General features: G+C 47.5%; 1 protein-coding gene across 3 annotated transcripts in view; it reads left to right on the forward strand.

The window, feature by feature from the left end:
• The window catches only part of IFT43 (intraflagellar transport 43), a 46,148-nt gene extending 24,011 nt beyond the window's left edge, over positions 1–22,137 (forward strand). Inside the window, exons 4-9 of one of the 3 annotated variants that reach the window (XM_072865738.1) lie at positions 5,507–5,539; positions 6,055–6,101; positions 18,999–19,071; positions 20,479–20,554; positions 20,907–20,969; positions 21,799–22,131. In XM_072865738.1, the coding sequence (XP_072721839.1) occupies positions 5,507–5,539; positions 6,055–6,101; positions 18,999–19,071; positions 20,479–20,554; positions 20,907–20,969; positions 21,799–21,909 (403 nt within the window). In that variant the 3' untranslated portion in view covers positions 21,910–22,131. Of the gene's footprint in view, positions 1–5,506; positions 5,540–6,054; positions 6,102–18,998; positions 19,072–20,478; positions 20,555–20,906; positions 20,970–21,798 lie in introns of all 3 variants that reach the window. The other 2 variants (XM_072865739.1, XM_072865740.1) reach the window with 2 other exon arrangements.
• Positions 22,138–25,903: the final 3,766 nt, after the last annotated feature.

The raw sequence follows: 25,903 nt of genomic DNA on the forward strand, positions 1-25,903 counted from the left end.
AGAAGACACCTTGTGGCAATGCTTTCCAGCATGGGCTGCAGTTCTAGTTTACATACAGCTTTGATGAGTGTTTTTCTCTCCCTGTGCCTCAGCAAACAAGCAGTGACCAAGACCCATGCTTGGAGAGCTGGGAGAACTGATCAGTTAGCACTTGTGCGTCATTTTGGATGTGTAAGTTAGTTGTGCCTTAGGCTATTGAACAAGCTGCAACTCGTAGCTCACCGCCCGCTCACTGTGGTGATGGGCACTAAAAAAATACTTGAGCAAGAGAGTACAATGTCCTTTTTTATCTTTTTTTCCCCTCCTCCCTCAGGCCTAGACCTGAATTACAGTCTGTGCCCTAGAGGCAAAAGGCTTCATGTCTCCCTGTGGGCTGAGCCAAGACTTCGGCGCTGGGGTGGGTACGGTTTTGGATGGAAGCGCAGAGGCAGAACGCTGGCCAGTGACTCGCTTCCTGCGCACACAACCCATCTCTCTGCTCTCCCGTTGATCGCCCAGCTCTCTCAAAACAAAACGTGTCTCTGAACATCAGGACGTTCCCTTTTTTCCATTTCATTCGTTTAGCAAGAGGGCAGCTTGAAGCAGCTTTCTGGTTACGCGTGATTCATAAAGAGAAGTGGTTGAGACATGCCAGGAAATATGCGAACACGCAGGCAGATGAAAGCCTCCCCCGCCACCAGGGCCCTGTAAAATATCGAAAATACCCTTCGATCTCGACTCGCGGCCCCGCCGCTCCTGCGGTGCGCGCCCGCCCTCCCGGGGACAGCCCGCAGCCCCTGTGGATTGCGGGTGCGGCCGCTTGCCAGCAGCCACATCGAAGCCCCAGTGCTCGCCTGCCTCCTCGCTCGGCGGCGGGCCGGCCCGGGGACCCGCAGCCTCCGCGGGGAGCCCGGCCCGGGAGCCACGCCGCCGGGGCCCGGCAGAGGGCGGCCGCGGCCCGGCAATGCTGCGGCGCCGGCGAGCGGCCCCCGGGGAGCGCGGCCGCCTCGGGGCCCGCCCCGCGGCCCGGAGCAGCGCCGGCTCGGCGGCGCTGACCCCCGGCGTCGGGGCGGAGCGGGCAGGGCGCTGCGCCGAGGGTGCGGGGGGCCGGGCAGAGCGAAGCGGCCCCGGCGGAGAGCTGCCCGCCCGGGCAGAGGGCAACCGGGCCGGGCGAGGGGGCTGCCCGCGCTCCCAGCCCTCCTCTTCCTCGGCTGCCGCCCCCGCCACGCGAGACCGGGCATTCCTGTCCAGCCGCCTCGATGTTCGCTTTAGCAAGCCACCATAATTGCTTCCCTTTTCCTTAGCTGTGTGGCCTGCCCTGGGCACCCAGGAGAGAGCCTCGATCTTGCACACTGGCCTCCTGGCACCTGGCTGCGGCTCGGTGCAGGATGCAAGTGTGTCTAGAGCTCTCATGGGCTGTGGACATTAAAAGATTTCAAGGACATTTCCCCCCATTCATGCCAGTTATGTCCCCTGCTAAAATAGGTTAACGGTGTCTAATTAGCCACTGCACATTGTCATGCTGCATAAAGATAGCATCCTGGCTGTTCTCTGAGCCCTGCTACTTTATCTCCATTTAGATCTCCGTGGTAGTCCATTAAATGAGAAAGAAACAGTTTAACAGAGATGATGTCTACATTAGAACTGCCTTTCACCCTTCAGCACAGAAGTTGCAGGCAGCTCCGAGGCAGCTCAGCTGTACATTAGGGGTGTGTGTGGGGGAAAGCCTCGGTTTTGAGGTTTAACCCCTCTCATTAATGTGGAGGGAGGATTCCTGCTGGCCAGAACTGAGCAAAGACAGCACTCAAGAGCGAGATCAGATCAATATCCTCTGCCCGAGGGCACAACTAGGAGAAAAACAGGTATTCTGTACTAGGAGTTACATACCATGGGGTACATGGGGTCTGTCGGGGTCTTCTGCCCAGTTTCTCAGCTATTCAACACCCTGAAATAGAGAGGGGGTCAGCAGCTGGCCAAAACCAGAGGGAATATTCTGGGCTTTTGGTTATGTTTGGGAGCACAGACAGCCTTGCAGTGAAAGGGAGTTTAAGTGGAGCTGTCCAGGTGATGGGGTCAGTCCATGTTCTTTGGCCCTCCAGATGCAATGGGCTTACCGGAAGAAATGAAAGAAACAGAGGTATCGCTGTCTCGCAAAAACTGGGGGTGGCTGGTGTATAGTACAGCAGACTGAATGCATTTCTGAGCACTGCTCCCAGGATTGTATTGTTTTGTTTGCCCTTACTTGAGTGGGTGTACCTATAGTTCATACACAATTGCTCATTTTATAGGCGCTTGTTGCTACCCTGCCTGGGCTGTGCCTCCTGCTGGAGCAAACAAACGGGGGCAGTGCACTTCTTGTTGCTGAGAATGTAAGAAAAGAGTAGGAAATCTGTCTATGCTGGCTTGAGTTTACAGTCTGGTTTCTTCCATGTCTGCTTTCACACACCGCTAGAAAGCTGTGCCCATGTGGTGAAGGAAGAGGATGCTGTGTACTCAGGCCTGATATTCCTGAAGGATGAAATGTTGGTCTCAACATGTTGCAATTGGCATTGATAAGCTGAGCCAGTTCTCAGGAAGGGGTACTCCACGATGCTTAAAGCAGTGTGATAACTTCATGAAGAATGCCTGCGGGGCTTCCCATAGTACCTGGAGAGCAAAGAGGCAAGCAGGTGACTGTCTCTGCAGGAACAGTATCTCCATGTATAGCTTAGCCCTCGGCTAAGCTTATGGAATGGACAGGGTTGGAGGTAGGGCACCTTTTGAGGATCTATTAATGATTTCCTTTACTGCCTTGAAGGTTTTTAACCTTAGCACACAAGGCAAAGCTTGTCCTTTCTCTCAGGGTCACTTAGGTAGATTTAGGTAATGCAGTTTGGCCAAAAAAGCAAAAGATTAGTCAGGAACAAACTAAAAATATTTTGTGAATTTTTTTTTCCAATCTGAAACAAGGCATGAAAAAGTAATTTGGCATCAAACAAAACGAAAGGAAGCCCTATAAAAAAAGAAAGGAAATAGTAGGCTGGTTAGTATCTTTACCTAATAGCTCAATCATTAAGGCCGCAGAGAGTGTAAGACATGCAATTCCTTCCTGTGCTCCAGAAGTTTCATACTATATTTTCAGGATAGTTCTCTACCTGTGAGCTTATCAGCTGGTTTGAAATGCCAGTTTCATCAAATAATGCTATTCCAAATCATATATTAACAAACATACCTAGTACAGGTGCCTGGAAGCAGAAGTCTCACCTAAACAGAACAACAGTCATTTCTAGCTCCTGCTCTAGTGCTGTTGGTATTTGAATGCTCTGTCTAAACCACAGTACTGTCAGCGTGAGAGACTGGCATCACCCACTGCCACCTTCGGACCTTGTGGCATAGGGACTAGGGTGTTCTCCTGGGGGGGGCTGACCGTGGGCCTTTAGCTTCCTCTAGAGAGAGGAGGGAACTGTCTTGTTTGACAGGAGAGTGTTCTGACACCTGGGCTCTGGGATTAAAGGGGTCAGTACTATCCTCCCCTCCCGGTTTATGAATTTGTTCCCCAAATTAGTATTTTTTTCCAAGATAGTGCAGCTATTTCGTAATGAAGTATTTGCTTATTGCCAGGAATAAGTCCTTTCCTAACATAACAAGGAAAAGTTGAGAAAGCTTTAAGTCTCGGAACATGAGTGAAGTAGTCTGTCCCTCTAGGACTAACATGACTGCCTTCCCTGTGGGCCACCTGGATATCTGTCATGACAGGGAGCTCAGGAAAAAGAAACAGAAATTGCTTACAGGGATAGCAGGAGTGACCCTCTCCTGGGAAGTATAAACATGTGGAGTGTTTCACTTCTGCCTAGGGACAGGACATGAGCAAAGATGTAAGGAGTGTGAGTACTGAGGAACAGAGTGTTATTTGGGGCTGGATAATTATCCAGAGTAACGGGATCATGCTAAGAAGAGGTTAGATTGAACCTGCAGGAAATCATCTCACTGTGCAAGGCTGTGCAAAGCCATCATTTGGGATGTGAGGGCTCAGTGAGGGCAAGGCTCTGAAGACAGGGTGTGGGAAGCAGTTCTGTGAAGGCAGAAGAGAGGGATAAAATAGGATAAATCTTGCATCGTCTTTCCATCTCTGTCTTCCCAGATTCTAAACTCCAGTGAGAGCTGGTGGTGGGCTCTCTGAAACCATCCCTTTCTTTCTCCCTAGTATCAGGGGGTTCACAAAATTGCTTTGCACTACCACTGGGGAGAAGGATGGAGCTGGACAATTACTCCTCGCTGGAAGAGTTTTTCCTAAATTCCCCAGCTCCGTTGCACTTCTGCCTCTTCTGATGAACAGAACAGTGCACATACCACTGAAAGCCCAGATGCAGATGTCACCTACACGGCTGCAGTTCTGATTATAGCAGTGGATATTACTGGGCTTAGATCACCAATTCAGTGTAATCTTTAGCTTCTCACAGACTGCAAGCTCCAGGGAGAGCAGTGGAGACAAGGGGCTTTCTTCTCCTCATAGCTAGACATCCTCTGTGCCCTGCTCCTTGCTCTTAGAAGAGTAAATTATTCACAGGAGAGCTAGATGAGGACCATAACCTGCCAGACAGAAACCAGATGAGGAGAGGCCTGTCCCATCTCATGGAAGTGCTTTGAAAGGAGCAGTGCAAGGCAATGAAGCGACTTCTCTTACATCTTGGTGTGTCCTGGGACAGTGCCATGTGGTAGGGGAGAGACCCATGTATTCTTTGTCATGGCACCCTGACTTCAAGGGAGGGGAGAATATTTATTCCCAATGCATAGAGATGAAACTTCACTCTGCAAAATGGCCAAAGCAATCAGCGAGTGATGGAGTATCTGCTAAAAAGAAACCTGGCATTTAATTAACTTTTCAAAGTGCTGGTTCAGCAACCTCCATGTTTTACATTTTGAATATTGAACAAGCGTCCCTAATCGGGACTGAATTACTTCTGGGCTTGCTGGGGTGGAGAGCAAGGGAGCTGCCATTTGCCAGTGCCTCCCCCCCACGTTATTATTATGAACTCCTGTTAACTCAGCCAGATCAACCCTGATTTACTGCAGTGACAGCATGTCTGACCAGAACTTGGCCAGCTCAGGTGGGGCTCTGTTGATCTCTGGGCACGACCAGGGGGAGGAAGGATCTGTTGATCTCTCAGGGGTAGGTAGGCAAAGTATAGCATCTTCTTCACTCCTTAGTGTGCCAACCTCTCTACTCAGGTAAGGCAAGCTTCACCTGCAGCTGATGGCAGAGAGGTTGAAAAAGTATCTGAGAAGCTAAAGAAACAGGGAGCATGGCTCTTGCTGTATCTGGGCATGGCTGTCTTTTTGGACCCAAATGATTTTGCTGCAATCTGACACACTCAGGGACTTTTTGACACACTGGTTTAATGGTCACTCAGAATTCTTTAAAGGTGTGATGTGTTATATCGGACCTGGTGCAGGAACTGTTTTGCACAATAACAGTGATATAGGGAAAGGTGCAGTTTTTAAATTTTCTCTAGCCTTTTCTAAGCATAAGCCTTTCCGTGTCTTGCAGGTCAGGAAGAAAGCATGCAGAAGAAGTAGAAGAGTAAGTTCCCATTGTGGCTGAGACTTCTTCCACAACTTTTACATCTGATCTCATGGAGAAGGGACATGTGACACTAAGCACCAGTACACCAAGATCTGGAACTTGGGAAGGGTGCAGAGCCTGGCATGAATTCATGTCATGTGTCCTGGTATGGGGCAGGGCTGGTGACTCTGCAGTTCCCTGGACAGGGAGTAGGTAGTGTCTCTGTCACTCCCGTATGACAGAAAGAAGGAGAAGTAGAAAGCATCTGCTTTCCTCCCAGACCCACCCAAGGCCCTACTGTCTGCAGCCTAGGGGTTTGTCTCAGGTACAAGGCATCTTGCTTAAGCACTCTAAGCTGAGATTTCTGCTGAGTCCAGCAATGAGGGGTATGGAAGAAGGTCAGTCTGCAGGCTAAACGTACCAGGGAACTCTCCCCTTGACAGGCCTTGAGGCTTGTGGGGAGGAAGGGGACAGAACAGGATGCTTTTCTGGGCTTGTAATTGAAATTCTTTCTTCCTTGTGTTTTGCTGCAGCCATCGTCTCAGACAGCAGAGCCTGGAGGCATCAGATGATGGAGGAGGTAAGGTATCACCTACTTGACTGCAAGAAGTGCCTTCATGCATGTCTGGGGGTTCTCCAGTAAAGTGAGCAGAGGCATCTTGTAAGAAATTGCGAGGAAATGAACCACCCTGGGGATAAACAAATGCGGGAGCTGCTTACATCTCCCCAGCTGCTGAATGAGGGAGAGAGAGCAAAGGAGATGGAGAGGAGGATGAGGAAGTGAACCTGTAGTCTAACTCTGACTCTTCATTAACACAGAATCATAAAGCACCTTTGGGAAGAAGGAAAGTGTCAAGCACATGCTTTTCTCTGTGATTACCTCCACATGGAGAATAGTGGTCTGGGGCAAAAAGAGAGCTAAAAGAGCAATAAAAGGTTAAGAGCAGGGAAAGAAATCACTGCTGTCCCCTAGTTTAGGTGATAGTATGCTCTACTTAAAGCCTCTCATGTTTTATGATAACATCCTTGTCTTGTTCCCATCAGGACAAATACCTGCACCACTTTCTTGGGGTCTCTGTCGTGAGGGAATTCTTAATTTAAAAAGTCCACTTGCCCTAATCCAAGATCATAGATCATAAGCTAAACACAGGCACTGGTGGGTAATCCCATCCCATCCCTGTACAGGCTGCTGTGAAATCTACTGGACTCCTGACTTAGCACTAGTTTTCTTGACAGTGTCTATCACCTGCTCTTCTAGGACTGGATGAGCCAAGAGAAATCTCAGGAAAAATCCACAGTATGAATTTTGAGACAAGCAGTAGAGGACTGAGAGGAGCATAGAAATTAATTAAAGTCTCTAGGAGCTACCTCAGTTTTCAAGGGCTAAGAATTTTATACAGTGTATAACAAGTTGCATCTGTAAAATATCACCAAGCATCAGAAGAATTACCAGGAGTCACAAAGGATCAGACATCAGTATGGTTAATGAGATTAAATGAAGACTTATTTGGGTCTTCCAGACAGATTAAGCATTGCAACATATGACTGCCAGAAGTGGCACCTTTATAGCGTTGGCATCTTCAGAATAGACTTAATTTTCCCCCTGGGAAGTTTCTTGGGCTTCTTAAATTTCAGCGTATGTCACTGAGGCTGATAGTCTGTTCTGAACAGCTCTTTGACTGTTTGCATACATGCTGTCCTTCTTGTTGAACCTTGGTCTTGTATTCAGAGTATGATAACTGTCTTTGCTAACTAGGCGTAAAAAATGCTTGCCACATTTTTGCAGCGTGTGACTTTTAGTGCTCCAAGACCTCGGGTAATAAATACAGAATAGAATTGATGCAGAATGTGGTGTGAAGACATGGCAAGTCCTAATACATTTCACTTATTTATCTGAGCCTAACCTATGATTAAAGCTGAATTCGGATTGTTTGCAAACCAGAGTTCAGCTTTGGATTAAGTCTATGTGTTAGAAGAAAGATCCCACTAATCTGATTATGGTTCCTACCCAGGCAGTTTCTGGTACAGTCAAATACAGTGGGTTGTGGATATAATTTGCATATGGAAAATCTCTGAATGGATCAGTACATTGCATGCTTGTGGTCTTATTTCTGCAGGGAGATTAAGCAAGCTATTCTGGGAGAGCAGTTTTCCATGTGGGCTCAGCAACTGCAGTGAAGAAAAGTGACATATAAACAAGCTCCAGAACCTGAATAAAATTACTTTTTTGAATAAGCAGATAGATACAAATAAGTGCCCAGTGTAGAAGGCAGGGAGTAGCATGCTGTGGCTGTGCAGTAAGTTGAGCCATATCAGCCTCCCCTTCGCACAGAATTGCACATGGGCTTGTGTCCTTAACTATAACAGTAAAGCTCAGATTCCAAACATACAAAAATCAAGACATTGGTGTATGGATCCCCAAGGATGGGTCACGGTTATTTTGTGCTGCATAATGTGTTAGCTTGTACACCTTAATATGAACAGGCGCAGTTGCGTAATGATTGCTGCTGTCAACCAATACATTTGGATTGCCTTCCTTTAACCTATTAGAAAGCTGAGCTGTACCATTCCATTAACATTGTTTGTCCCCTATCCAACCTTTTCATTAGAAGAATGAAGGACAAAACTATATGCCCTTAAAAAGGTTTTCTTGTGTATTTGAAATGTGCTCAGTTGTGATAATTTATATGACACTAACACCCAGAGGCTCAGAATTTGGAATCCACTGGAGAAAGTGTTAAAAAAGCATAGGGCCTGGAGAGAGCCTAGTTTGGCATGTGGAGAATGGAGGGAAGGTTGTATAGCCAAGTGGAGACTTTTGGGCTTGTTATGCATTGGAGTTTCAGAAGTAAAAGTAGAATTCTCTCACTGCTCCTGGCCATTCACCCTGTGCATGACATAGCATCTGATTCCTCATCTCCATGGGAGTTTGGGAGAGAAGGACAGCCGCTTCTCGGGCTGTGTGGAAAGACTGAGATTGGGAGATTGTAAGAGGGTGAACAAGACAGGGACATGCATGGAACTATCTACAATTTCAGCCATTCCCTACAGTTGCACAGGGAAACACGGGAGGTGCAAGTCATCCATACTGCGCAATACAAACGGTTGAAATACTAACAGTGAAGTACCTTGGCTCAGGTCGTGCTCAGAATTCATTTTCTGTAATCCATATTTCTTCTTCATAGAGGCTAGTCCAGGACAAGAGAGCCACTTTAAAGAGGAGCCAGTTTTGAGTTATAGGAAAGCAAAGACATGTGTTTGACTAAAAGCACCATTTGCTCCTGTAAAACTCCAGGCTGGAAAGACTGTTTTGAAAAAGTGCACTGTCTCTCCAGAAATAGCTCTGGAGTGTCTAGTTGATGGATATTGGGGTTTCCTACAGCACCTGCTGTGAGCGTAGTGCCCACCCTCCTGAACACATACTGGTACATGCTAGTACGTAGGCATAGCAAATGGTAACACACCTTTGCTAGGTGGATGTGTGTCCAGCTGAACCTTGTCATGGGGGGGGGCAGCTCCTCTGCATGGTGGGAAACCTGCTTTAGCAGGATTTAATGCATCACAACTTGAGGAATAATAAACCTTCACAAGCAAGACAAAAATGTTTAATTCCTAAAGGACAGGCCCAGTTGAGTCACTTTTGGCCAGGGGCAATTGGGGGCTTAATGCTGTGTATGTAGCAATCTGGGCAATTTGAGAAAGAGGAGTTTAAGGGTAATTGCTCAATTTTCTGTCCATGTCAACAGGGGAAATGGACAGCAGTGACTGTGCTCTGTACGGCAGGGAAACTGCATGAGATGGGACATGTGAGACTATCAGTGGAATTTAAAAAGTGCTATCTGCAGAGCACTGCTTCCTTTTCTGTAGCAGCCAAGAGCTTCTCCCAAGTGCAGACTATTCTTTGTCATGAGGTGGGAGGGAAGACAGAACAACCAAGTTCACGTTGAAGGGCTTTCCCCTCCCTTTGCTCCTTTCTCCAGCAGGGCAGTAGAGTCTCTGCTTCGACTTTGCTTGGGTATTTAATTTGGCTTTACTCTGCTTGTGTGTCTCTTTCTGGCATGCAGCTACAAAGGGCTGTTTCCTGCTGGGATGAGAAATGCTGGCATCCTCTCCATCCCCCCCAGCCCCTCCATCAGCAAACTGCTTTGTCCTTTTGGCTAAAAGTTTCTTCGTTGTTCCTTTCTTGTCCACCAGTTCTGCACTGCTGAGTTACACTCCCCCAGATGCCTGTCTCCTCACTACATTGCCCTTGGATTTTTCTCTTCAGCACTCTATGGGGGCTTGTTAACTAAGATGTCATCTCTCTCCCAGCTATCCTTCCCCCATAGACTATTGCCCCATCTTCAGAAGTCCCTTCCCCCCTTCTCTCTGTTACCCTTGGGATGCATAGCTTTTAGAACAGGGCTTTTCTTGGAGGATTGGGATGTGATGTGTGATTCTCTGTCTGCAGGAACAACGGCTTGTTATTTTAAAGCAGATAGTGTGTGTGAATGAGGCAGCTGATTGAAATGAAAGCCTGACTATCCTACACAGACAACCTAAACCTGACCCGCAGGTGAGGAAAGCTGCCAGGAGACAGTCACTAGATCTGTGCCCTCAAGGCAAAACCCCTTCCTGCCTGCTGGGAAGCCTCCTCAAGGAAGCAGAGTTGACGATTAGACCTCTCTATACAATGTCAAACCTCTAGAAGGACTTCTTACCCTTCTGGCGAGTGCCAGCAGCTCCTGTGCATCTGAACGGGATGGGAGTCCAGGCTCTGTGCACAACAGAGGAGGAAGTGGGCATATGCCATGGTCTCCACATCCTTCTGGGGAGTGATGTCTGTCTGTCAGGTGGGAGACAGCCCTCACAGGGTATCTGGCACCTGGAATTCACAGCCATAAAATACCAAACACCTCTTGAGCTGCATGCGAATACGCACCGATGATGAAATTGCTCCAAACAGAGCTGAGAATAGAGCGCAGTGTGGGTTATTGTTGGCTCTATCATTCCTGATAAAGTTTGCCAGTTGCTTCCCTGGTGAGCTGCTGTTTTCACAGAACACACCAAGTGCTGGTGGATTCCAGGGGCGGTGAGCTGCAAGGACAGCTGCATTGGCTGAGCATGAGGGTAAGAGGGGGCAATTTACAGGAACAGTCAGGGATATGGCCAGTGGGTACTTCATAGGCTCAGGAGGCAGTGGTGGAGTGGTTTGGGGAGAGCTAAATGGAGGAGAAGTTCTGAGCATCAGTGAAATGGAGATGGAGTGAAAAACATGGTGTTTTGGAAGTGGTGTGAAAGGGCTGAAGATAGGGGCCTGGGGCAGACAGTGAGTTTCTGGGATTCTGCACTGTGACTTTGTATGTGGCTCCGTCAGCACACCGCAGTCCTCCCCTTGGCTGCTCCCCTAACGCACTACCCCGAGTCTCTGCGCAAGGTCAGTGAAGGGCAGACTCGGCCCACCCTGATGGTTTCTACTGAGCTGTTGGTCCAGGCCAGTTTGAACTCCTCCAGTGACTGCTGGCATTGTGACCTAGAGCCTCTGGTGTTCAAGGAAAGCTCCCTCCTGACAGCCACAGTGGGCAGGGGGGAGCAGAGAATATGTCCCAAGGGATATGTCTGAAGTCCTATTTGAAGCAGCAGACTACTGGCCAAGGGGCAGTGGGCAGCTTAATTGCAAGGGAGCACACACGGCTTGTTGGGGGCTGAAAATGATGGTCTGGGTAAGCATCTTCCATCGCTAAATTCTGCGATATGGTAGATACACAGTCATATTGCGTCTGTGATTGCTGAGTCCATAAGTGTAGTTGACGGACTAGGTTTACCTAAAATACCCTTTAAGAAAAAGCTCTTGAAAGATGATTACAGAATTGAGACACCATCATTTAAAACTGCCTGAGGCAAACTCCTTTGAAAATTGCAGCAGTGGAGGGACAGAGAGAGAACTGCGTAGCCCTTGATTGTAGTGTCGTTCCCTCAGGACCCGTCCCCCCTCCCCCTCAGTTTCTCATCTGATATGAGAGAGAGCAGCAGTAAGATTCCTCATCTGTCTTATGAAAATCCGATTCTGAGTGGCTCTGATCAAACCCGGCTGGCTGTCAGCAGCGGTGGCCTTGTGTGGAGGGAGGGAGGCTTCTGAGGAGTTGCTGGATGTGGAAGTGTCATGGGTGCTGCCGATCAAAGAGGCATTTTTTAAATAAATATATATAAGAAAAAATAAAAAACCTAAGGATTTAGCATAAAAGAAATGTAGTTTGTCTTGTTTTTCCAGCGTAAGATGAAGAGGATGAAATAGAATCAGACATGCCTGCTCCCAAACATACTTCCACAGGAGCATCCTGAGAAGCTGCTTTCCCTGCCACAGTAATGCTCTAATGCAAAATCACTCACCTCCAGCATTGCTGAGGAGGGTTTTGTGTTTCTGAGTTCACCAGACCCTCCCTGGGCACCTCATGCCTTCTCATCTGCTGCCCCACCACCTTCTGAGTATGTTTCGGCAGGGGAATACCGCAAAGGAACAGGGAACAGCCTTTGAAAAGAGGAAAACAGATGTTACTGAAAAGGAGGGCAGGCATAGTGCTCTGTTAGGGGGCCGTTGGTAAGGCTAGGAGGTGTGTTACCACTCTAAATGCTGATAACCTCAGGAATGTGGTAGACTCCAGGTCCTGAGCGTGGCCTCCAGTCTCTCCTGTCTTCTGCTGCTGGTGAGCAAACCTATGCATTAAGAGATTCCTTATCTTTAAAGCCATCAGTGTCTGCTCTTACTTCTTGCACAATACAAGATGTGGATTATTGCCTGTTGGAAGCCCTGCACTGAGCCTAGCGACTCATCTGACAGGGCTGTTCTGTGCCCTGTCCCTCTTCACACTTCCCAGGGGTTGAAACTGGGCAGAGGCTTTGTGTCAGTGGCAGCCTTGGAAAGTAGCAAATATGCCTGATGCCTGTCCCCAGCAAGCTCTCAGGTGAGGGAGAAGCCATGCCACGCCAAGCAGTCTGTGAAAGCACAACACTGTCGAAGCAAGTAGAGTGTCTCACATGGACCACCCGACCTCCCAGCCAGTCATCTGTCTAGCTGACAGTATCATCAGAGCTTGGTGGCTGAAGAAAAAATTACTTGGTCTGATGCAAGGCAAATGCATACTCTTTTAAGGCAAGGCTGGAGGGTCAGTACTGAATCTGCTGCATGACCTCCCCTAGATCCTCTGAATCCTGTGGCACTCGCTCACGGTGTGCCGTTTCCCATCAGCTTGGCCAGGTTGTGCTGTTACCATTCTCTTCTCAAAAGGGTGCTTTGGGATGTGGGACACTCAGGTTATCTTCTGCTTGCCTCAGCTTTTAAGGCAGCGCCCTAGCAGCTGTGGTACTGCCTGCTTTTCACTCTACTGTTTTCATCTCCCTGCTGGCTGATCAGGCAGGTATGCTGTTCCATATTGGCCTACTAGTAGGGCAATTTCGGTCAGGGAAAGGCATCTCTATGAAATTAATGTCCAAGCATCCAAAGAAGTCATCTTTATCCTCTCCATTTGCCTGCTGCTCTCCTGAGAAAGCTTCCAAGAGGCTTCAAGCTTGTTTGTGTGTTCAGCAGAAGTTGTCTGTGTCCCTTGTTCCTTATGGTTTTTTGAAGATTTTTTTTTTTTGCCTGTTGCTTTCCACTTTTTTCTTTTCTTTTTTTTAATTCTCCATTTTTCCACTTAGAGAGAAAAATTATTTATTGCATTGAGATGCGCTAATTAAAGCCATTTTCTGGTATTTGGTTACTGAAGTGTTTGATGTCTCTCTGACAAGACCATGAAATGCACGGAGTGTCCACAGGGACAGAATTTGCTGAACACGGTGCTTTGTAAATGAGGGGACACAGTGTCGCAGCAGCTCATGAATATGAAACGCCCATGATGCTACCTCAGTGGACTTGGGAACACAGATGAATCCTGTCATGTGCTAAATGAGACCAATTTCTTTCACTTAACTTCATCTTCAATCAGACCTTCTTCCATTTGCCTGTTTAAAATTCCCCAAACGTGATGCAGAAGGTAACAGCATTCAGTAAAACAAAGTTTTGCAGCAGCAGAGATGCTGTAATTATTTCAGTTTTACATTTTATGAGCAAGCAACTTTAAAGTTAAGTTTCATTCTTATGCCTGCTTAGTGGCAGGGGACTGCCAGCTCCAGAAGCCACTACCGTCTTTGTGTTCTCTGGATATGGTGGTGTGTGGACAGGGAGGGCAGCACGGTCCCCACTGCAAGAGTGTCCATTCTGAACTGGCCTTTGAAACGTCCACCCACTTGGGGAAAACGAATCAGACTATGTGAGATGGAGTAATTCTTTTGGGTGTCAGGGTGTTGGCTCAGGAGACTCTTAAAGCAGCTCAGGGAGAAAGTGGCAACCACGCTGCTGCCTAATTGCAGGCCTGACCTGGGACATGGTTTCTAGATCCAGCTCTGCCACTGATTTATTGCCTGACCCTGAACGGATTCTGTCTGTCCCCACTTATGTGCTGTCTTGTATCTAACAGAGAACTTAGTTCTTTGGGGCTAGGACCAGATCTTACTGTGAGCTTGGAGGATTTTAAGGGACCCATCCTGCAGATGTTGCTACTAAGCCAAAAATCAGCTCTGCCTGGGAGGGGAAGTGCAACTCGCCCACTTGCAGGAGCAACTGGGTATTAAGGTGGTGCACGTTCTTCCACCTCCTGCTTGTTGCTTTCTGTGGTTGTCAGTAAGTTATTTGCTAAGAGGTAAAAAAGGTGATGGTTACTGCCTGTACTCTAATGTGAACACATAAAGCCTTCCTTTATGACTTAAGCCGCTGTTCCTTGCTCATTGTTTGGCTATCTGCATGTAGCATGGGTCACCCTCAGTCTTTCCCCTCCATCTTTTCCTCCTACCATCCACACACTTCTGCCTTATGCTATCGGTGTCTTGCCATAACTTAGCCATAAAGCTCTTTTTTTGTAAGACCTAGCTCAGTCCAGCTATTGTAATAAAAATATTATTCTTACTTGTATGCTGGGACTTAGATGTTCTGAGACAATCAGTTTGGTGTGGTATATTATAACTCCTCTGTTAGCCAACATTTGGTACTGGCGTCTCCTACCCCACCATAACTTCTGCATGGATACACTAATTTTGATTTCATTCTTTGCTCACTCTTGTTCACCATCATCTGGGAGATGGAGGGGAGTTTGCACTGGTCATCTAGCATTTGGTGCTCACTCAGTTTTTCACATCTCTGCCATGAGCAGTTTCTAAAGCCAATATCTTGTTTCTTTATGGGCTGAGAAATCCATGGGGAAAGGCTTTGTGTTACTCTGTTCCCAGTCATTTTGAGTCATAAAGAGAAGCCTCATCCATTCCTCTTTAAGGTCACTGCATGCACTGAGTTTTTATGTTCCTCCTCCCTCCCCCCATCTTCTACTGCATACGCTCATTTCTTGTAAAACACTACCTGACGTGTGTCTACCTATTCTCCCCTCCCTTCAGCTAAAATGAAAGCAGGATACTCACTCTCAGGGGGAGAGTGATTGTCGTTTTTAGGAACACTCACTCTGGGAATGTTATCTGCCATATGAAATGGAGATTCAAAGGAGTTCTGTCTGGGGGAGGCTGGTTGAGGGAGGTGGCATAGGCAACAGTACCTTGCAGCACAGTGTTCAGAGGCCAGCTGGGAGACCAAGGTTGGCAGGATAGTTTGTACTCAATTTGTTCCCCTTTTTAATATTTTTTACCAGTAACTTTTATTTTAATGTTTCTTACCATTAGTATCATATCAGTTTGTTCTGATTTCAAAGTCTGCAGGAAGGTGGGAGAAGAACAGCTGAAGCTGTAAGATTTTCATGTTGCTTCTGAGATTTGCCTACAGTTTTGATTAAAATCGGTTGATATTAAAGACTATGGAAGCTGCTCTCTCCTCCAAAATGCAGCTGAGTAATGCAGCCTTCCCCCCCTCCCAACCTAGAGCTAGACTGCAGAGAATCACTTTTTGTTTCCAGGTTTTGAAGCTACCCTTCTTCTCGGCTACAAAACATTTTGGTTTTGTAATGCATAGGCCATTTGTTCACTTCATTGCAGTGACCTGGTATATGTGAAGGTGTTTCCTTTTGCACACAGGCAGCTCCTTAGCATGTAGGTACATTGTGCAGTCATTTCTAAAGTTTACCTACCTGGGCACTGAATTCAGGCATAAGAGCCTGGACAGTAAAGTATGTGTCAAGGTTCTGCACCAAAACCACAAGCTTATCAGTGTGATGGAAGATGATCTGAACAGGAGGGAAAGAAGTAGGTCATAGAACAAAGTACACAGAGTATGGGTTTGTAATGTAACCTCGTTGGAAAAAGCCATATGAGAGCTGCAGTGCAAGACTGGGAGGACATGGTCCTGTGAACGTTTCTGCCTGTATTAATGTTATATGTAAGTAACCTCACTGCAGCTAATGGGGATATTAAAAGTAAAGCATATGCCTACACTCTTGCAGCCCATGTGCTTCTTCCCCCTGCAGCTGACATAGTGCCATGACTTGATTGTGTTACCAGAGCTTACTGGAAAAAAATGATGTGAGTCCTAAGAAGAGCAACAAAAACAATTAGGGAGCTGGAGACTGAGTGAGGGGAAAGGTTGGGTCCTTGGTGATAAAGTGAGAACTGAGACACTTTGCAAACTGTACAGAGAGAGAAGGGAGAGGGATTCTAGAGAGGTGGCACCATGGGAATTGGCAGAGGGAAGAGGAAATTATGAGTAACAAGTGAAATAAAGACCCAAATATTTCAGGGCTGATTTGCCACTGATAGCAGTTAGCCTGGGGAGCTGATATTTTCTTATAATTTGTGACATTTTTGTTCTGTTTCCTGTCAGTCTCTGACAGTCCTGAAGGGCATTGCTTCTGCCTAGAAATGGACAAAAATAATCCGCAGTTTGCAGTAAGAACAAGCATGTGCTGGCCTTTGTTGGAGGGGCTGGCAGGAGCCCCCAGAGCATTTCCAGCTCTTCTGTCTGAAATATTTTCAAAGTGCCTATAAAATATTGGAGCCTTGAATTTCTTTTGGAAAGAATTTCTACGTGATTGACTGGATTTTGCTAATACGGAGTAGAGGTAGTGCTCTGCAAGGGGTTTGGGAGTGTCTCCATGGAATTCAATGGCAATGAGACAGAACCAGCACTGGCAAATCTAGGACTCTTCGGGAACCTGCAAAATGGAAGGGGCATCACTGATCTGGGCCCTAAGTTCACAGTTTTCTCTAGTGCAAAAAGAGATCAACAAAAGCAAAAGGGAACCAGGAAGAGGAGACCCCAGAAACAGCAGCCAAAATGAGCACCAAGTGAAGAAATTCAGTTTGCTGCAAACACCTTCCACATTTCTGCTGTCAAAAGAGGATAAGGATCTGACCTTCTCCTGCTACAGGGAATGCTGCTCCGTGGGCAAGGGCAGCTCTGTTCCCAGGTAGTTCTTCATTTAGTTGTGTTTGCTGAGTAACATTCACAGTCTCCTGCTCAAAAGGATAAATTAGCTCAGGAGAGATTAGACTGTTTCTCATTCCCATGCTCATTTGCCTGGACCTAACAGGGCACCTCTGCACAGCACTTCATTCCTCCCCTTGGACCAGTCTCACCAGTCTGTTCCCTCCTTGGTATGTGTTGCTTATATACAGGGACTTTCTCCCACATTACCACTGAGCAGGCTTTACCAGCTGCCTCCACAGGTCAGTCTGTCTGTCCATGGAGATGCTTTTGTCCTGTGATTGCATTTTGCTACAAGTTCTACCAAGAGCTGGGAGCCCCTGCAGGGAAGAGCCAGCGGGATAGCAGCTTCTTTTGTGTATTGTCCCTACAAGCAGAGGGGGGACAGATCTGCCTCAAATGCCCAGCGATGCACTGGTCATGCATTTCTTGCATATGCCTCCTCCGTCTAAGGGACAGCCTGGGGGCCTGTTGCTGCAGTTTCCCTTTAAATGTCTTTGGGAAGTTTGCTGTAGTCGGAGAGCTGCTCTGCAGGCACCTGCTCCTTGGGCGGCTGGGGAGCTAGAAGGCACAGCTCTGCTGAGGCCAGCCAAGCTGTCACTGCCTTTCACTGTGGCCAGGCTCTCGTGGCAGCCCCTGTCCCGCTCAGCCTTCCGCCAGGCAGCCAATTAGCGAGAAATCCCACTGTGTGGCCAGCTCCGGACGGCCACCGCGCCAAGGCCTGGGCTGACCCGTGTGCTGCCGCAGCTGGGCGAGGGCTGCCTCCCGCCCCACCGGCCAGCGAGCCGGGGGGATTCGCAGTGGACGTTCAGCAGGAGAGGGCAGCTGAGAGCCTGCGAAGCTCTGACAGGCGGCCGGACAAGGGGCTTTTCAGGAAGACCCTGCCCGGATCCCTGAGCGCCACAGGTGGGAATGTCTCTCCAGCTCCTGAATATTCATCTCAGCCTGGGCTGCAAAATGGGGCAAAGCCAGGCTCAGCTGCCTGCTGCCATCCAGCAGTAGCATGGCCGTGCTCCCGACAGAGCCGGGAGCAGCCTGCTCGCTCCAGCATCTGCACACTGTGTGAGTGAAACCTCTTCTCAGAGCTGAACCACCAGCTTCTCCATGGTCTGAGGGCTCAGGGTCTCTGGAGATCCTTTGTGGCCTTGAATCTTTAAAGGAGCTCTGTGCTGGTGTACTGTGTCCTTGCTTTGTACCTCCAGTTACCTCTTCCTCTCTCCGTTTTTGCGCTCTCTATCTCCAACTGTTCACAGGACTTTGTCAAATCAAAAAGCACGCAATGCTCTCAGAGCCTTGCTCCTTTAGCAGGATTCAGTGTGCACCCAGTTCTTCCTCCTCTCCTCCATTCGTTTGTCTCCAGCATCCTTTTTAGGTGGAGTATCCGTAGTCCTTGTTCTGGGAATACCCAGTGACCCAGACATCAGCCATTCCAGGGTCACACTGGAAATCACAAAAAGGTTTATGACATTACAACTAAGTGCATCTTCCCTAGTCTTTGTATCTTCTAGGCCACCAGGACTTCCTTCCTCAGCTATCAGGAAGGTCACAGGCCTCTGCACAGTCTGAGACCCAGACAGCAGCTCCTTCAGCATGTACTTTTGCATGGCTTCTCTCAGTTTCTGCTCCACATTTCATTTCTAATAGAGTCTAGGTGACTGGTGGGTGAGCTGAGCAAATGATAACACATCTTGTAAGAAGCAAATTGTTGCCAGTCTTAGGATGATGGCAAGTACGCAGCGGGGTTTAGTGCAGCTGGCTTCTTTCAGCTTCAAGGTTGTGTTCAAATGCATGGTCCATGGCTATGGAGTCCTACCCAGCCCAAATCTGCTCATCTTGCAAGATTTCTTTTGACCCCAAGCTTCACAGCTTCATTGCCTTGTTTTAATATTAAACAATATATTTTTAATCATTGCTAAATAACTCTCTTGTGTTTTCCTCTAATAAGAAACAGGCTGTTTCATATCTGCGAAGCAAGGGAACCTTTGTCTCTAGTGAGAGGAGAGCATAACACTCCCCACTTACTGCTGCTACTTTCTCTTGTTGCAGACATTCCTGTGATCCCCGACTTGGAGGAAGTCCAGGAGGAAGATCTGGCCATGCAAGTGGCAGCTCCCCCCAGGTAAGAGCACTGCCAGGTGTTCTTGAGGCTCTCATCAGCAGTGCGAAATGGCTGGTGAAATTAAACTCCATCTTATCTTATGCTCTCTGGACGTCAGTGGCAGTGCCATTCAGTAGGATTCGATGCTGTGTATTGTGGCAGTGGGGCTCCAAGCTGAACAGTGCAAACTTCTTGTTTCCTGTTACACAGAGAAAGCAATTACTGCATATTCTCTCTATATATACAAAAACTACATTAGAGTAGCATGTTTGATGTTGCAAAATCAAACTCTCAAAAGTTAGGAATTGCTTGATTTAAGGTTGCCTGTATAACCTCAAATGCCTCCAGTACACATGTATTATCACACACACTTTGATTATGCACGGTTGTAGGCTGCTTTGCCCTCCACAGGGTATCCTTCTTATTCAAGTGCCTAGTTAATTTGCGAAGTACAATCCTGTTGTTTGAAGGTGTTATCAGAATAGTCTTGGGGTTAGCTCAAGGGAGACCAGCAAGTTTTAAAAAATGAAAATTTTGGGGGTTTTATCTTAAATGTATCAGTAAAGTCTTCTCTCTCCTGTTGGGCCTATTGCCAAGATCACAGACTGGGATTTCTATTGACCCTTATTTGGAGGGGTGGGATATCTTACTCCTGACCACAGATGCCTCTCTTACAAGTATGGAGTAGGTATTGTAATTAAATAGCTGTTAAAAAAAATAAATGACACTTTATAGTAGAAAATTTAAAATTACTTTTTCTCTCACCAGAGTTCATGTCTTTGTTTTCTCTGTTTTTTTATAATCCCATCTGTTCCTCCTGCATCTATAGTCTCCCTGCAATAGAAAAGACAAGTAATTTGCATGGACAAACACAAACAGAAATTAAATTAATATAGGTCTTTTCTATAGTATTGCATCACCTGCGAAGGGAAGCATGGCACAACAGTGTATTACTCGCCTCTGTACCATGTTCCTCTTTGGAGGCTACATTTTAAGAAATTGTATTTGATAGCTGTGACTTAGCTCAGACATGGAAATCACAAGGTCCCTACTATTCTGTAGCTTATATGGTGGGGCTCTCAGAGCCTGCTGGGGCTGTTCCAATGTTCATTACATTCCTGTTTTCTTTCTGGCCCTTGCAGCTAGTCTGTGGATCTCCTCTCTGGCATACTGGCTTCTCTGAGGAAGCCTGTGGTCACTCCACATCCTATTTTTATGCATGTGCACAGCCTGGCATGCAGATTTGTCAATGACTGTTCATTTGCTGAATGAGATTTGCTTCTGTCTGGGGACACCCATCTCAAGAGTCCACATGGGTGATGTGGACACTTGAGATGGGTGACACCAGATTTCTGCTCATGCCACCCTTCTCCTCAGATGTGCTTCCACACTTGTCCAGGCTTGTTCTTAGACCCTTTCTGGTTGCAGTGTGCAGGTGAACCGAGTGCTGACCTACCATGACCTGGACAAAGATCTTATGAAGTATGCTGCCTTTCAGACTCTGGTAAGTGGATGTTGCTATGGGGTGACCGATGTGACTCCCTCTCCTTCCAGACTCCCATCATCCTCCACAGTGATACTCAGCTGCGTACAATACACAGCCCTATCATCCAAACAACTTCCAGTCTGCTTTCAAGTCTGTTCCTCTCTGCAGTGTGGCTTTCATGCTTGTTTGTGTCTGTAAATAGTGTGGATATGGTATCTGCTGCTCAGATGAGGCTCCTGCTGTTGTCCTGGACAAAGTATATGTCCCTTATGAGGCAAATGTTGTGCCTATCTCTAGCAAGACCTACCTGGTGAAATGATGGTGCCCACTTTCTCACTGTCTGTAAGACTGTGACTGTGTGTGTTCATAGGATGGAGAGGTTGACCTGAAGCTTCTCACCAAAGTTCTGGCTCCAGAGCATGAACTACGAGAGGTGAGTCTTTCTTTTGTGGGAAACCAACAGGGCAAAAGCTTCTTATGTGTCTCAGGCTATACTTGGAAAGTGAGCCTTTGTCGGTGGGGTGGAGGAAACAGATGAGGAGGTGCCGGTGAAGAGGAGCTTGTCCAAGAGGATGGAGGTCTGATTTCCCCAGCAGATTATTTTAAAGATATATAGGACTTTCTCTGTGTGAGATTATGGCATCACTATGATTGGCCCCCTTCAGTATGAAAGAGCTGGTAAGGAAAATGTGAGGGGCCTAGCACTGTCACAGCTCCCTGCAGAAACAGTGCTCTGTGTATTGTCTTTTGGTAACCACCATGAGTTCCAGGTAGTTCTGCAGCGCGGTACAGAGGGACAAAGGCAGAAAGCAGTTGTGGTTTGGTCAGAGGGATGTGTTAAAGCAGGACAGAACAACCTCAGTACAACTCGGGGGGCAGGAGCTCAGGACTTGCAGCAAAGGATTTCTGCAGCTCAGAATTGCAGGTGCTTCAGCAGAAGTGCAGAAGGGTGGAAGATTTTTATGGCTCCTCTTTACACCCTGCCTGGGAGTATCTAAGGTTAACAAGTATAAAAAAATCTGTCCTTTACAGAATTTTGGAACATGAATAACTCTGTCAAAATCTTTAAATTGTAGCAGGGATTCACATTTCATTCTAGCTAGGATTCCTGTTCTAGCCATCTGAATCTGGGACTTCCCTGGCAGCGGCAGTTGCCATTTAGTTTCTCTCTTTGCTGTTCATCTTGAATATTTGGCATTGTTCAGAGACCTTTGGGTGTCACCAGTAACATTTCAGCATGTTTGTCTTTTTCCTCTTGGTAGGATGATGTCAGCTGGGATTGGGACCATCTCTTCACAGAGGTGTCCTCAGAACTAGTGACTGAGTGGGACCTGGGACAGTCTGAGAGAGAGGACCACCTCAGTCTGCCCTAGAGCACTGGCACACCAGACATCTCGTACATCCATCCCCTGTACATAGTTGAGCACTTTAATTTTCTATTCACTTGTTTGTATTTGAGAATTTATTTCAGACAGGAAAATAAATAGGACCGTGCTTCATAGGAAAACTGGCTCGGGAGAAGTTTTGGGTATTTTGTAATAAAAACCTTTGTTCTCAAAAGAGATTAAGAATTTTAAACACAATAAAATATTTACTTATGAACAGTCACTTCCACCTCACTAGCACCTTCACAGATAACTGCAACAGTCGATCTTTCCTCTACCGAAATGCAGCCTCTCTGGGGTGCACGGTCTTACAATGGAGTATGGTTTTCACTGATGGCTATCAGAGAAGCTTAGGGTGATAGGATTTGTTTGCCTAGGAAGTCAAGATTACCATCTTCCTCACAACAGATGCCACAAGTTGTCAGGATACCCGTTTTACATTTCATCCGGCAGCCTCCAGCCATCCCCTGCTAGTTTAACCTCTCTCCTGGAACATTACCTTTGTATTGACTCAGAGGAAGCAGCATCACCTATTAAACTGCCAACACCGCTTCTTACAGCACCTCTTTTTTTTCCCCTTGAGGTGTCCCAGCTAAGTTCTGACCAGGCCTAACCCTGCTTAGCTTTTGCAATCAAATGAGATCACAGCCTGAACGGAGATAGCTTCAGGCAATAGGTAGTTTGCAAAGAAAATACTGTTTATTCCATGCATGTGAAAGAATGGAGCCTGCTGCTCTGAAACAAGACAACTCCCTGGTGGGTGTCTCCTTGGAACCAGGTAACCCACTCTTATTGTCATCTAAAGAAAAATCCATTTAGCTGTTAATGCCTTGTCCCCATAGAATCGTGGTCATTATTTGGAGGAAACAGTAACATTACTTCTAAGCCAATGTCCTTGAAAGCCTTGTCCCGCTGGAGAATCTTGCTATATACTTCTGGGGGCAGTGCAGGTGCTGGGAGGAAGGCTTGCTGTGCTGCTTTTCTTAGCTTATTTTGTCGGTCTAATAGAGCACTGCATTCCCACTCTTGTACTGACAGCAGGACAGGTCAAATAACTCACTGTGAATTCAGTACTCTGCAGAATTTCAGATCGGAGTTGATAGGCCAAACAATTCTCCTAACAAGAGAGAAACAACTGGGTCCCAGTCTGGGGCCACCAAAATAAGGGGAGGCTCATCTGTCTCATGGAGACACTAAGTTTTTTACAAGCAAGAAATCTCCCCTATAACTAGAAAACTAGGTGAGACAGAAGCTTGGGAGGCCAGTGTATGGAGGATAATCCCGAAGTCTTTCTCTGAGCAGAGAAACCTCTTTTGGTATGAACAGAAACTTCCCAGCTGACCTAGCCTCTATTTTTCTGTGACACCTATGGTTCTCAGCCAAAGAGAATTTAGAATGCTCCCTACATTCCAGGAAAAAAAAATTAAATTCAGCAAACTAAAATAGTTTGGTAAATCAGACAAACCCAACAAGCCAGTCTGAGAGGAAGAGGATGGTAAAGGGAGGAGGGGATGGAACATCCATTTGTTCAGTTTATCCCTCGAAGATCATAGAGAAAGCAGAGGCACTCTCAATTGCAAACTGTAGGACCAACTAGTGTGGGTTCTCTCCCTTCTACTTGATCTGAGGTTCTAATCCACACTGCTCCTGTTAAAGGAGAAGCTGCTGCCCGAGCACTCACACGCCATTCAGGGAGTTGCACACACACCACCCGAGACTTTAACTGCTAGGACCGGAGTCTCTTCGCAGTGGGCAGCTCCACGGAGCTGACGGGTGCCCCTTTTCGACTCCTCACTCACACACACTCACTCTTGGGTGCCTCCTCTCTCCCCTGCCTCGACCCTAGGTTTTCCGAAGCAGAGTCTCCGATACGACATACGTCAGACGAATTTATTGATTGGTACAGCGGTGAAAACAGCTCGAGCTGGGTGCCTCTGGAGAGGGACCCGCAACAGAGAAATCCCTGAGCAATTACACCCTTACAATCTAAATTCCCCTTCCCTCAGGAGACAGTTCGGACCAATAGTAGTATTTGGGTCTGGGGTCTTCCCGTTCTTCATTGGGCCCTTCCCTTGTCTCTAGGTGGGCCGATTCTTATCTCTAAGACTGCAGCTTCTGCTAACGTTGAAGCCTCCTTATCTTTCTGGTTTGCCCTGGTTTTGGGGGCCTTCCTTCATGTAGCCAAGTAAAAGTTCAGTGCACGGTTGGTGGATCTGGGTGAAAGTACACAGCTTGTGGCCTAAGGCTTCAACAAGCCTTGATACTAATGCTAAAGTGACTACTACAACAGCTCCTATAAGCTGCTTGCCTGGTATCACCTTATTCAGTGGTATCTGCTTCCAGTGAGACTCCAGCTTCTTTGAAGCATGAAGCAAACATAACTTTCTGTGGCCTGAGAATGAGAGGACAAACTTTGGGGTTTGCAGGAGTGACCCAAAACAGAATACCAGTATCCCCACTGAAACTTGGGTCTCTGCACCATGTCCCTACCAGCGAAGTAACTCTCTTCCTATGCTGCACTTGCCTCCGGTTTGTTGAGGAGGAGGGCAAGAAAACAACATGAGCAGAGAGAGAAAGGGAGGCTGAGAGGTGAGCTCACCCTTCGCCCTTCAGTCAGTGTCACAAAGGCCTTGCACTTTTGGGTCACCTCATAAAACCATGCAGTCACCCAGTCACCAGTGCAAATCAACCAGTTTTCAATGACCACAAAAGCTGAAAATGCCCAGGCCTGAGGCACAAGAATGGGTGAACTATGAATCCAATGTTTCTGGTTGCCCAGCCTCTGAGGTGCGGTGTGTGATATGTGGCATATTATGTGTTGCATTTTCTTTCGGGGCTTGGGGAGGTGACATTGGTGGCCACATGGAGCATTAAGAGTGGATAACTAAGCAGTAGTTAGGTCTGTAGCTACTGAGTGCTCTGTGCAGGAGTCATGCCAAGCCTATTGCTCTTCTAGCAGCTGTGTGCTGCACCAACAATCCTGGGCTGTCTCCAGGAAGGTTCGCAGAGCCATCTTCTGCCTCCAAGAGCTGCTCTGATCATCCTGGGTGGGCAGAGCATTCCTGGCTGGCTGCTCTCCCAGCAGGGAGGAATGAGAAGCAGAGCTGGGCTGTGCAGTGGTGCTCAGCCCCTCAGAGGCCACAGGGGCCCTGCAGGAGTCAAGAGGAAGATGAAAGCACCCCTTGAAACAAGAGCAGGAGGGACATCGGACCCCGGAGATCCTCCTGGAGATGGTGAGAGGTAGGAATGGGTGAGGGCTTGGGGAGGGCCACTGGAGGCAGGGTGTGGGGAGGAGGGGGCCAGGAGCAAGAGCAGGGTTTGTGGGAGAGGCAGGGTAGGGGCAAGAGGAGCAAGGAGGTTGAATGATTGAGGAACAGAGTATGCATAAAATTTGAAGGGGACTGAGGCCAGAGCAGGTGCTGGTGGAGAGCCAGCAGAGAACACAGCACAAGAAAAGCATAGTGGGAGTTGAATGAGGCCTTTGCTGATGAGCTGTGGTCATGTTATGCTGGAGGAACTGCTCTAAAGCTGCATAAAATCTCCCAGAATAGCGTGATTGGGGCTGGGTGCTGTTGGCTGCCCCACTCTGGCTTGGGACCCTGGGCAGGGATGCTCTGGGGTGGGAGGCAAGTGTGTGTGGGCCAGGCCTGTGCCCACTGCGGGACCTTGGGAGCCCAGCAAATACCTGGGCAGAGTTTGAGAGTAGGGCTTGAAAAAAATCACAGCCTCGTCTATTTTAAGGCAGGAAGAGGTGGCTTTGATCATTTAGTCTGACCTGCTATAATACAGGCCATGGCAGAGTCCAGTGAGATGTGGCTGAGCTTTGCCTGTCTTTTAGAAAGGCAGACAGTATATTTGAAAGTCTTCCCTGGTTAGTTTTCCTAATAGATAATTGCCCTTATGGTTCAAAACCTGCTTTATTTCTATACTCAGTTTTTTAATTTCACCTTCTGTTCCCTGAGCCCGCTTATGCTTTCACCTT

The sequence above is a fragment of the Ciconia boyciana genome, chromosome 6 (assembly GCF_034638445.1).
Source record: "Ciconia boyciana chromosome 6, ASM3463844v1, whole genome shotgun sequence".
In the NCBI taxonomy this organism is placed as follows: Eukaryota; Metazoa; Chordata; class Aves; order Ciconiiformes; family Ciconiidae; genus Ciconia; species Ciconia boyciana.